Source organism: Primulina huaijiensis, chromosome 10 (assembly GCF_012295235.1).
Source record: "Primulina huaijiensis isolate GDHJ02 chromosome 10, ASM1229523v2, whole genome shotgun sequence".
NCBI lineage: Eukaryota > Viridiplantae > Streptophyta > Magnoliopsida > Lamiales > Gesneriaceae > Primulina > Primulina huaijiensis.
Genome location: NC_133315.1, coordinates 18,691,989 through 18,704,023, shown reverse-complemented (window position 1 = coordinate 18,704,023; position 12,035 = coordinate 18,691,989). Strand labels below are relative to the sequence as shown.

The 12,035-nt window shown below is 33.4% G+C and overlaps 2 protein-coding genes across 5 annotated transcripts; both read right to left on the bottom strand.

The window, feature by feature from the left end:
- Window positions 1–1,741: 1,741 nt before the first annotated feature.
- On the bottom strand, window positions 1,742–4,408 carry LOC140986293 (basic leucine zipper 23-like). Of its 4 annotated transcripts, XR_012176922.1 has the most exons (4): window positions 4,149–4,408; window positions 2,760–3,722; window positions 2,278–2,346; window positions 1,742–2,055 (listed from the first exon to the last, which is right to left on the bottom strand). XR_012176922.1 is itself a non-coding variant. In XM_073454440.1 (3 exons), the coding sequence occupies exon 2, from the start codon at window positions 3,593–3,595 to the stop codon at window positions 2,801–2,803; it is 795 nt and encodes a 264-aa protein (XP_073310541.1). In that variant the 5' UTR covers window positions 3,596–3,722; window positions 4,149–4,408; the 3' UTR covers window positions 1,742–2,055; window positions 2,760–2,800. The 4 variants fall into 4 exon arrangements, 3 of the variants coding, with proteins under 3 accessions (XP_073310541.1, XP_073310540.1, XP_073310542.1); XM_073454440.1 differs by lacking the exon at window positions 2,278–2,346; XM_073454439.1 differs by lacking the exons at window positions 1,742–2,055; window positions 2,278–2,346 and having other exon boundaries at window positions 2,626–3,722.
- Window positions 4,409–7,199: 2,791 nt separating this feature from the next.
- LOC140986294 (rac-like GTP-binding protein 5) lies at window positions 7,200–11,826 on the bottom strand. The gene is made up of 8 exons (XM_073454442.1): window positions 11,631–11,826; window positions 11,208–11,432; window positions 10,168–10,255; window positions 9,975–10,084; window positions 9,577–9,640; window positions 8,699–8,763; window positions 8,131–8,196; window positions 7,200–7,608 (listed from the first exon to the last, which is right to left on the bottom strand). The coding sequence occupies exons 2-8, from the start codon at window positions 11,304–11,306 to the stop codon at window positions 7,507–7,509; spliced, it is 594 nt and encodes a 197-aa protein (XP_073310543.1). The 5' UTR covers window positions 11,307–11,432; window positions 11,631–11,826; the 3' UTR covers window positions 7,200–7,506.
- Between the last annotated feature and the right edge of the window lie 209 nt (window positions 11,827–12,035).

The following is a 12,035-nucleotide window of genomic DNA, read 5'->3' as shown; positions in this document are numbered from 1 at the left end:
TCCTTTTCAAAATTTTCAATTTTTTGGCTGATTGTTCATTTAATAATTTTTTTATTTTAATACCATATGAAATTTTGAATTCTAGAATTGATTTTGTGATTTTTAATTTATGATTTATATAAATTAATGTAATATTCAATAATAATAAAAGATGATCCAAAAAAATGTCGCTTAATTCTTAATAATTGAATAGCCTCGCAACAACCATGATTTTTTAAATTCTTTTTAGCTTTTTCAATTAATATGTAAGATATGATATTTTTATACAAAATTATATTCACAAAATGCTGAATACTATTATTTTCTCGTGTATATTTTTAATTCAAAAACAAGATTATAGATTAATGAATTGATTATTTTAAAAAATTTACAAATATGCATACAAACCCACATATATACAATGTAAGTATTAAATGATTTAACTTTTAAATAAGTAAATTTATTTATTAATATAAATATTGAAAAATTATTTCAAACTGAATATGTTATATATGTCAATTAATTATTGGTTCAAATAAATTAATAAAAAATAATATGTTGTAATTAAGTACAAAATTTATAAAATCCTATATAAAATGATGGCAAAAACTTGTGTGAGACGGTCTCACGGGTCATATTTGTGAGACGGAACTCTTATTTGGGTCATCCATGAAAAAGTATTACTTTTTATACTAAAAGTATTACTTTTTATTGTGAATATGGGTAGGATTGACCTGTCTCACAGATTAAGATCCGTGAGACGGTCTCACATGAGACCCACTCTAAAATAATTTCACAAAAGTCTATAAAAATCTTGCAAAAAAATCTACATGAATCCACATAAATCTGTGAGATTCTGTAAAAGTCAATAAAAATCTATCAAATCCATAAAGGTCTCTCATTTGAAAAAGTCATTAAAAGTTATCAAAACTCTGGATTGAATACACTCCACTAGTTTATCCAATATTAAATACTGTAGAAAAATTCTACTGTCTTGAATTTACTAACACAGATTTATCTCAAATTTATTCAATTGTAAGTACTAATAAATTAATTTTAATCCAAAAATTATTATAAAACACGGTAAATTTTTGGAAAAAAAACATCTTATAAAAATAATCTGTATAATTTTTAAATTTTAACCTTATTATAATTTTTCTACCAAAATTATTTAAAACAAACAGAAATTAATATATATGCACTCATCACGTGTCAGGTATACGGTATATATATCATATGGAAGTTTGCCAAAGTTAGGGGTTTTCACAGGCCAACTCATAGAGATAATTGTGATCGTTAAATAAAAACCATTAATTTTTTTTTTTAAATTTTGGCATCAAACTTGTTGAAATATCTAAAATTTATACACTTTTAGCTTTGATATTTTGAAAGATGATGGACATTGATCAGACACAACGACACTAATCGATGATTGTTCTAAGTTTATTATTATGATTGTTAGTCGTGGAACCATTCACATTCTTGTAGCACGGGTCCTCAAAAAATAAAAGTACCGATATTTTTTATAACTTATTTTTAAGATTAAAATTCATCTATTTTTGTACACTGTGACTGTACAAACATCTAACATGTTCGTCGATGCACTAGTGTATACACATATATGTGTACACACACATATAAGGCGTGCAGCTACGCGCAGGCGCGCGCACACATATTTATTAAAACATTAAAAAATTGGAGACAGAGGTGACACCAAGCTATTCTGGAGAAGGTTGTAAGGAGAAAAAATCAAGAAGAAACAGAAGTAAAAAATACCCATTATCTCAAAAGGTTCTAAGAAATTTCACAGAGCTTCACAGAAAACCAATGTTTTGGTCTCCTCTTCACAAGTTCTGGTGTTATGATTCATCTACTTGTCTTAATTCCGATGCCACTAAGAATGAACAACTGATGGTGATAAATTAACAGGGTTTATAACTACATACTTCTAACTCTAATATCCACAAAAAGATTTGAGATTGAAATAGCGATACATGTTGATATGAATATGCTTCTATCTTAAAAGAGTCTGCGTCATAGTATTGAACAAACTGTTGCTGCACAAGCCGTCCGTCCCTGATAAAAGCATGAACAAAATATTAGACTCACAAAAACAAGACGCTGGTTGTGAAAAACATGACTGGTCCCTGATCATGATACAGAAGTTGGAGAAAGAAGACAAAATTTGAAAGGTGAAAACCATAAAATGAACCCATCTCATCTCCAGCTAAGTTTAACTCAGGCATACAAAAATGGTGACTTTCTAATCAAATAACAAATCATTGAATGTACACCTACCAGTTGCTACTTTTTTGTCTCTTTTTCCACAATTTTCATATATTTGACCATGCGCATAATGACATTTCTCTGCACATGTAAAAATCTGAGTAATCCTCGAGCGTTTGTATAGTTGGCCACATATATAAATGTTCATATGGAATAATTCAACTCAAGATGCACATGAAAGGCATAAGATCATACAAGAAGAAGAAATCTTCTAGAACCAGTTTCCCTCAGATACACCTTGTGGCCATTTCATTAGCGAATTTAATATGGAAATTCACTTATGAGACGAACCTAGTATAACTATGAGATAAAGAGAGCATTTGATAATTTTTTTAACTTATATCACAGATCATCTCCCCCAAATCATAGAAAACAAGAGGGCAAACAAAGTTCCGCACCCAGCAGGATATCATGTAGCCACAAAATGGAAGCCGTTACAACTTTCACCATCAATCCTTCAAATAGTAAGCTAAAATGAGAAGCAAAAAACTCACATTTTCTCTTATTCCTGATAGAAGTACTGCCAGCAAACACACTAACAACTTCCACGTCCACGTACAGGAAGCTCCTGACCAGAATTTTGATTCCCCAAACACTGGAGATTATCAAATCCACAATCATTAAGGCCCTGACTGTCTAAGGCAGCGCCTTCAGACCCAGGATGAAGGCAATAAAGTTGATCACTGCTCCTCATATTACATGGATTCATCATGTATGTGCCAGGAACGCTAGAGTTAGCAATGCTTTCATAAACATCTCCATTCTTAGCCGGGTTCTGGTAAGGAAAAGATCCAATTTCTCCTTCAATCCGTCCCCTAACGTCCACAAGCAAGCACTTGAGCCTAGCAATCTCAGCCTCTAATAAAGCTTGACCCTGCAGCCTCTTCATTAACTGCTGGTTCAAAGCCCTCAACTTAACAACTTCATCTTCCAATATTGCGGCCCGAGCCTTTTTCTTCTCACGATACTTGCGTACAGCTTCGCGATTACCCAAGGGTCGTTTTTTCGGTTTCTTCTCGATCGACTCAGCAGTGTCATCGCTTGGAGCCTGAACATCACTGGTGGTTGGCATAATTTGGGTATGGACATGAATACAAGTGTGAGTGTGAGACTTATCAGGACCAGATGGATTGCAAGCATGGGCATGAGTGCATGCCTGTGTACGGCAAAGAACATCAGTGGAAGCCTCTCTACGACCGACGGCATCGTTGCAGGTCTGAGTGCGATCAAGAAACTCATCTATGTCAAATGAGCAACTGCTGGGAGCATTAGCCATATCCAAGCATGATAACATTTGGTCGCTAGGGAAATTTAGCTCCCCCTCGTCCATTTTTCAGCAGAAATGTATATCAAATCCAATGAGTTAATTCTCCAGATGAAAGAGTGACCAATACTTGGTGCAAGTCTTGAAACGTAATTAGTTTTGTCAGTTCTTTGTCAATGGCATGACCAAAATCCTGTTGAAATGCATACCAACGAAAGATATCAATCAGCCATAATCTAGCTTTTAATTGGAAATTCAAGAGATCATTCTCCAAGTCCTCAATTAACGGCTCTAATTCTACTTTAAGATAAAGATGACAAACACCCTAGACATAAGAGAGAATATGGCAAAAACTGGAACTTTAAGAAAAAAAAGCCTTGGAACACATACCAACTTGGTACCAAAAAATTTACGGCAAAATTGTCTCAAAATGCGAAACAAATAAAAATAAGCACGAAACGAAACTTGAAAAAGTTGACCAATCAAACAATTACAAAAGGGCAAACACTGCTTAGATCACAGAGACATAGCTACAAGCACGCATAAATACAATCATTTTCACGTATTCACACAAGGTGAAAAAAAATACACACACACTTCTGAAATCAGAATGACTTACCGATAGGTGATCACCCTCGAGAGCGAACATTTAACATTTACCTCAGATTTTCAATCCCCAAACGAGAAACACAGAGCGGTAGAGAGAGTTACGAAGAAAGATCGAATTCTTGAAACCGAAAAGGAACCCTAGAAAAGGCCAAACAATTACTTCGGTGGAATTGGAATTGAAGGAAATATAATAGCCATTGATTCGCAGATTCCAATCCAGCGTGCTTTCTGAAAGTCAGGGAATCATGTTTTCAACTTTGTAATATAACATTTTATGCTCAAATATAATTTTAACTATCTTATCATATTATTATTAAATAAATAAGGTTTATCGCTCTGTTACGCAAAAACTTATGTTTGAAGATTTTACGAGTCATATTTTGTGAGACAGATATCTTATTTGGATCATTTATGAAAAAATATTATTTTTTTTATGTTAAGAGTATTACTTTTATTATGAATATCGGTAGGATTGACCCGTCTCACAGATAAAGATTCGTGAGAACGTCTCACGAAAGACTTATTCGGTCTGTCAAATTTTTAAATACCCAGACCAATTATTTTAAATTTTAAATAAAATAATCCACAAAATAAATCAGATATTCTTGCCTCGAGAACTCAATTGTTTCAAATTCCATCGATTTTATTAATTAAAATTTTCACAATATTGTATATATAAAAAATCACTTGCTAAAACTACCAATATTTTAAAGTTCCCAATATACCTTTACTATAATAATTATTTAAATTCATGATGATTCATAAAATAATCACATGCTAACATAGAAAAAATTAACAATACTCGAAAAGTTATTTTCAATTAATTTCATGAAACTTTTTAGTTTTAATCTAAATTATCAATAATTATATATCAATCAATTTAGCTCCAAACAGCATTGTAAAAAACTGTAACTGAGTTGAAATTCAGTTGTAATTTATAAAAATAAATGGTGTTAATATAACATATAATCTCTAATTTTTTTTATCTTTAAAATTAAACATTATACTATGGTATTGGTCGTGGCCCAAGGAAGGGAAGAAGCTCATGATCAAGCTGGACTCGGGTCTTCAGGCATGAAGAGTAAAGCGACGAGGAGGAGAAGGCCGAGGCAGGTCGGCTTGGGTGTGAAGACCCGAAGTCCCGAAGACGGGGTAAAAATGTAAGTAAGCAGAAAAAAAAAAGAAGAATATAGAATGTATCTAAATAACAAATGATTCAAAATTTAAAAGGAAATATGACTTACTACTTTTTAATCATTTAATTTTCTCTCTATTTTTCGTGCTCTCAATCATGACTCGAGCTTGAGAGTGGCTACATCGAAATATTCTTATGATGCTCATTCATGTGTTATGTGTGTTTGCAAGAGCTCAGTTCAAAACTACGACACTCTTGATATATGAGATTATGCTTAAAGAAGAGACACGTGTGTCTCACTTTTTCAGGTGTTAACAATTAATAATATTTTTTTATTTATTAGATGATTAAGAATTGTGACAAGACAAGTTTGATCAAACTCGAGACTCGTCCCGCCTCTCAATGGACACATTCCTAGTCTCGTGAACCTGATAGATCGGAGACAGGTTGGACATGTGAATCCGTCAAAAAAATTTTTTTTAATATAAAATAAAGATGTTTAAAAATTAATTAATCATTAAAATTATTTTTCTATTTTATAATAATAATATTTAGAAATAAAAAATATTATCACAATTTAAAATATATCAATTTTTATTCTATTAATAATTAATAAGAAAAAATGTCTAATTATATACTTATATGTATAATATATCATGATAGACAATTTCAATATTATAAAATAAATTATCGATAATTTTTTTTCCAATATAAGAAAAAATATATATTAATAATAATAATAATAATATGTATAAATATATGTATATATAACATGATGATTTATAATTCTAATATTTTGTAAAACTTGAATCAAACATACAATATAACAAAAATGTGTAATCAACTAATATCTCATCACTCGTATCAAACGATGTCATGGTGTGGATGTTACAACTCAATAATTATAATTGTTCCGTCAAGATTCCAGTCGTTACAAATTCTTACATTGATATATTAAACTAATAATGAGTGACTTATAAACTCTAAAATGTTACATCACCTAATAGACAAGTGTTTTGAGATGATATATTTCTTCGCTTATAACCTAACATCGGTGCTCTCATTGAAAATAAGATAACACAAGAGACAACTTAGAAAAGACAACTATCGAAAAAGATAAATGAAAATCGTTTAGAGTAAGCTACCGCATACGTCGACTTCTCAAAGAGTCGACAATGTTACAAATGACCATATCGATATATTAAACTAATAGATAATTACTTATACAATCTAAAAAATCACACCATCAAATTGATAAATCTTTTATGATCATACCCTTCTTAGATTTATAACCTAACACGTTTACCTAGATAGTATCCAAAATCACGTCATTTTCTAATTGATTAGAGACCCCCATTTGGTAAACATAAAAGGCCTATTTTCAAATCACAAAATAAACAAATCCGCGAAGACCGTTGCAGTGATGTTACAGTATGCCCCCACAGGTTTCTTTACTGCACGTGAAAACGTTTTTTTTTTTAATTCTTGATAAGGGAGTTGATCGCAACAGCATAAGTAGGGATAAGATTACCTTGTATCCCTTGCATTAATGGATTGCGCAGAACCCAAAAAGAACCTTGGGAATCCCAATTGCAAATCTGTATTTTATCATATATAAAAAATATAATTGAACTCAATTGTTCAAGATCACCAATGTGCAGTTTACTTTGGGATGAATAGAGGAATTCAATATCAAGTGTTTCACTACATATAAAACATCGCCCCATTGCAATAAAAAAAAACAAACAAACAAACAAACAAATATACATACGTCGTCTCGAAATATATGTTAATTTTTGAGAGGGTCCATCCATACGGCGGGCACCTCACTCAAGGATCACTGCACTTGTAAATGTGTGAATAATACAAATAATTTTATCTGAATTTTAGTTGTTCACGCGAAGTGAGGCTATATTGGTTCAGGGATGAGACGAAATGGAATCCATAGAATGTCCATATGTTCAGAATGAGAGCGCAGAAGATATACAAGGCACACATAATATCTTACACAACCTAAAGTCACAGAGCCTACTCCACTAAAAGGCGGAATTTATCACACGTGGCTAACATGGATATAATACATCCCGAATTGCATTTTTTGAATGGGAAACAAATGCTTAAAGGGAGTTACTTAGTAAAGAGACCTACAGGTTATTACATCCTCAGGAGATCTGATCGATGCAGTAAACGATCCGCAAGATTGTATTCTCATCGATTGGTATTGTATCAGCAGTCACAATATGCTGCAGGCCTTTTGGCCCCTTCTCTTCTTTCTCGGCTTTCGCTTAGGCATCAGAACAACCTTGATGGCTGCATCAAATACGCCCTTCACATTCTGCAAAAATTTGAAAGAAAGGTATGACGTTAGAGCCAACTGCTGAGACATTGATGTAGGACAAGGCAAGTATTAAGAAATTTGGGCAAGAAACCCTCTCAGCTGTCAACTGTAACTGCGCAGGTTGCACCAAAGATCATGAAGAGGAAAATCCAGAACAGAATAGTGCATATCTATTTCTACTTTCAACTTGATTGCATTTGCATGATTGATTCTCAGGTTCAAGTTTTTTCCGTCAATTATTTGATGTTTCACCCGGAATAGTTGTGTCCAAATGGTCAGACAATTCCCATCTCATAGACAGTAGCAGTGCCCAAATTTCTTTTTCTTTCTAATTCTCCAGACATTCGTAACACCATGATGGAGCGTATCAAAGCTGAGTCTTGCATATATCTATGTGCAACATGGCAATACATCCCCATGACCCCACATGTCATGTTCCTTGGGCATATCCGTGCAATCACGAGATAAAAGTTTTGCAATGAGTACAAAGTTAACGTATTTCTCTAATTAAATCATCACCTGCTGTGTCTTTGCGCTGCATTCAATGTAAGCAGCAGCTCCTATTGACTTTCTAAGCTCCTCTCCCTTCGAGAGAAAAAAATAAGTATTAGGATTCCAGCTCAATACTTGGTTATCCTCCCCATAAAGAGGTGTACCAAGATCTATGTTGCATAGATACGGATACGAATATCGTCTCGAATACGACACGGATACGACGACACGGCAAATTTTGAAAATATAAAACACATTACGGTCATGATACGACAATTATTAAAAAATATATATATAATTATATATATATTTATACAAATTTAGTATTAAAAATAAAAAATTGTAGAGATAATATATATTTAATGTACAATTTTTTTTTGTCGAAACATATCCATGGCATGTCTATGACGTATCATAGCCGTGTACAAGACGTATCCGACAGGTCAAACTTATAAAAAGTCAACGACACGGATTTTGACGTATCCACACGTATATCGGCGTGTTGTATACGTGTCCGATATTTCAAGAAAAAAAATTTAATAGTATCCGTGCTACATAGACCAAGATATACAAATATATTAATATATTACTGTACCTGAGCAGTCGCGATGGGTACTGCTCCTGGATGATCTACAAAGAACTGCTTATCCTCTCGAAGATCTGGTCAAGAAAGAATATAATCAGATTAAGCTGACCTAAACAATGGTTCACATGGTTCATGATGAGAGGAGAAAAATAGGGAGTCACACCCTGTTCCTTGTCTCTTTTAATTTGAAAATTTTCACAAGATTGAGCAGAACATGTGCTAAATAAGACAGATACAGCTTAATTTATACGACAGACTATTGTTATGGGGACTGCTAGTGTTAAGATCACTAAACTTCTTAAAATTGTCTCATTAACAGTTTCATGGGAGAACATGAGTGAATAATGAAGAGCAAGGCAAGATGCACGTTACACTGATGATTAGTCCACAGATGGTACAGTTTTACATGATTAAGTAAATACAATTCTATTCCCCTCCGCCTTTAGAAACAATATTACCTAAGTAAAAAATCATTTCTTCACCAGAAAACGTGCTTGAGCCTTTCACTCTTAAAAAAGGAGGAAACACAAAGACCGCGATTTTGTGGGGTGCTATGGTCCCAGGCCTCAGCAATTGCCTTCGTAAAAGCCTCTAACATCTCCTGATTCTTTCGAAGAATTCAGCGGGCGAAGAAATTTCTGGCTCAAAGAATTGACCATACTTTTCCATCAAAACTCAGTGATTTTCAGATTTTTTATTAGATTAAATTTCCAAATCCTCTTTTTTTTAACAAAATTAAATCTGTTAAAAAAGTTTAAGACAAGTTCACTCAATTAATCAAAATTAAACTTTAAAAATTGGTCAAACCGACAAGTTGAATGTACCAACCAGACATTAAAAATAGACAGAGGTACTATTAAGATAAAGGAAAGGAAGGAGATTCTGACCAAGCTTTGTTCCAACAAGAATTATTGGAACTCCAGGAGCATAATGCCTCAATTCAGGAATCCACTGGACATCAAACCAAAAACGTAGAAAAAACTATCAGCAACAAAAGACCGTGAATATTCTTTCCTTCCAACAAAGTGGGTTTGGTTGGGAGGGGATGGGAAATGAAATTGTAGGTTTAGGAAGTTAGAACTTTAATACACCATAACAAAGAAAAAGCCGATGAACAATTTCTGAAAAACATTTTCTGAAAATGTTCCAAGTTGACTCAGCTGAATAAAAGTCCAGCCAAATCATTGCTGTGTTCTTTTGTTAATTTTTTTGGCTTTCTTTTGAAAAGGGAAAATACACAAAACGAAATTGAGGCATCCGGTACAGTAAATCAAGTAAGCCTGACCTTCCTGGAGATATTCTCGTAACTAGCCCTGCTAATGAGTGAAAATGCAAGAATAAAGACATCAGCCCCGCGGTAGCTTAATGGTCTTAATCTATTGTAATCCTCTTGGCCTGATCAGTAAAGTGAGGATTAATTCCCGCTATGCAATAAATTTAATGACAGATAAGAAAAGTAACACCTTAACAATAATTACCTGCTGTATCCCATAATCCTAGATTCACGGTGCTCCCATCCACCACAACATTGGCACTAAAATTGTCAAACACAGTGGGGACATAATCCTGTTTGCCCAACAAGAGAAGGGATAAAAACACACTGAATCAGAAAACATATAGAACCAAAGGATAAATCTAGAGGCATCTTCTTCCAAAAATATTTGAAACCAACGAATGTCAAAACCAAAATGAAATTATATGGTAGCAAGGAACAAGAATTTAGGTTGAGCATGAATATAGTAGAGTCACAAAGAAACTCGGTTAGACAAGAATTGAATATGACGGAAAATTCACATGTGATTCATTTCACTCACGTGAGTAATTTCTTTCATGTGTAGCTGAATTTGGTAACTTGGTATTTATAGAAAGAAAGACAATAATTCTTGAAAAGTTACATGCTGAATCGAGATAAGCTCCAGGTGTTATGTCTTTTAAGATAGTTTGGACACATGAAAAGAGTAGCAAAATGCATTTCTTTGGCACACGCAGGTAATTTTTCTATTAAAATGAAAGGAAACGCAAAGCACACATATTTATCTCGCTAAGAGAGTGAAAATTTCCACAGATAAGAGCCTCAAAGAGAAAAAAAATATAGGTTGAAACTAGAGTTTATTATTTGAAAATTATAGCACATGCGCAGCAAACTAAATTAACTCAAAATGTCTGAGGCGGTAATTTCAAAGTGAACACCGATTAGAAAAAAAATAATCCAATTTGACCCAAAGTTCACATCAAATTTCTTTCATTATTTTCATCCATTTGTAGAGGGGGCGACAGGTTAATCTTCCTCGTTGATGCCATAAATTGATGCTTGTTTGTTTAAGTTTGTTCCAAAAGTAACCATAACACAACACCCTTCCCCAAGCAAAATGCAGAAGCACATCAAAATGTCTTTAACACTAAATGCATCGCAGTCGCACAGTATCAACATCCAGACAAAAGCAAACATCAAGCTTTTACTTCCTCCAAAAGTAAAAACATATAAACAATAAACACAGTAAACAAAAAATGTGAATACCGTGGGAAAGGTGTTGCTGGTGTAGGAAATGAGTAAGCAAGTTTTACCCACTGCTCCATCACCTACAGTGACGCACTTTATAAACCTCGACGCACTCATCTCTCCTCCGGCGACCTCAACACTTCCTCTCCAGCCCCAAGACACTGTATCTCCGCTTCAGTGAGTTGAATTTTAATCCTCGATTGTTAAATTCGCCAAAAAAAAAAACGCACAACGAACACTCAACTGCAGAATTAGCATGACTACAGTTAAAAAAAAGTTAAAAAAATATAGAAACAAAAAACCCTAGTCCCAAGAACAACCCCGCAATGGGGCTACGAAAATGCGCATGGTTCAGACCACTTAAAAACCAAATCCAACAGTTCCGTTAAATTCACACACACACACACACACAAAAATAGAGTAAGCCATAGAAACCTGAACCTGCTTGCACACAGAGAGCTTCAAATTGAGTTAGAGAACATAGAGAGAGTAAAATCACATATCTTGTGACTGCTGAATACAGATATCAAGGCGGTAATAAATTTTTCTTGGGAGAAATTTACTCTAATTTTCAAATTATTTATTACAAAAATTTGGATAATTTCCAAAATTGTAGGATCACCTGCTCCAATTATTACTACTTTAGTGGAATTTTCGTATTTATGGTTAATTAATTAATACTACAATAAATTATATCATTACGGTGTCGTTTGCATCGACAGTGACATCTAACATTTCTTATTCTATATAAAATAAATAAATTATTTGATTTTTTTATGGGTTTTGTACTATTGGTTGGATTTTGTTTCGAACTTTAAGTTACATAGGCATGTTACCTCTTTTTTT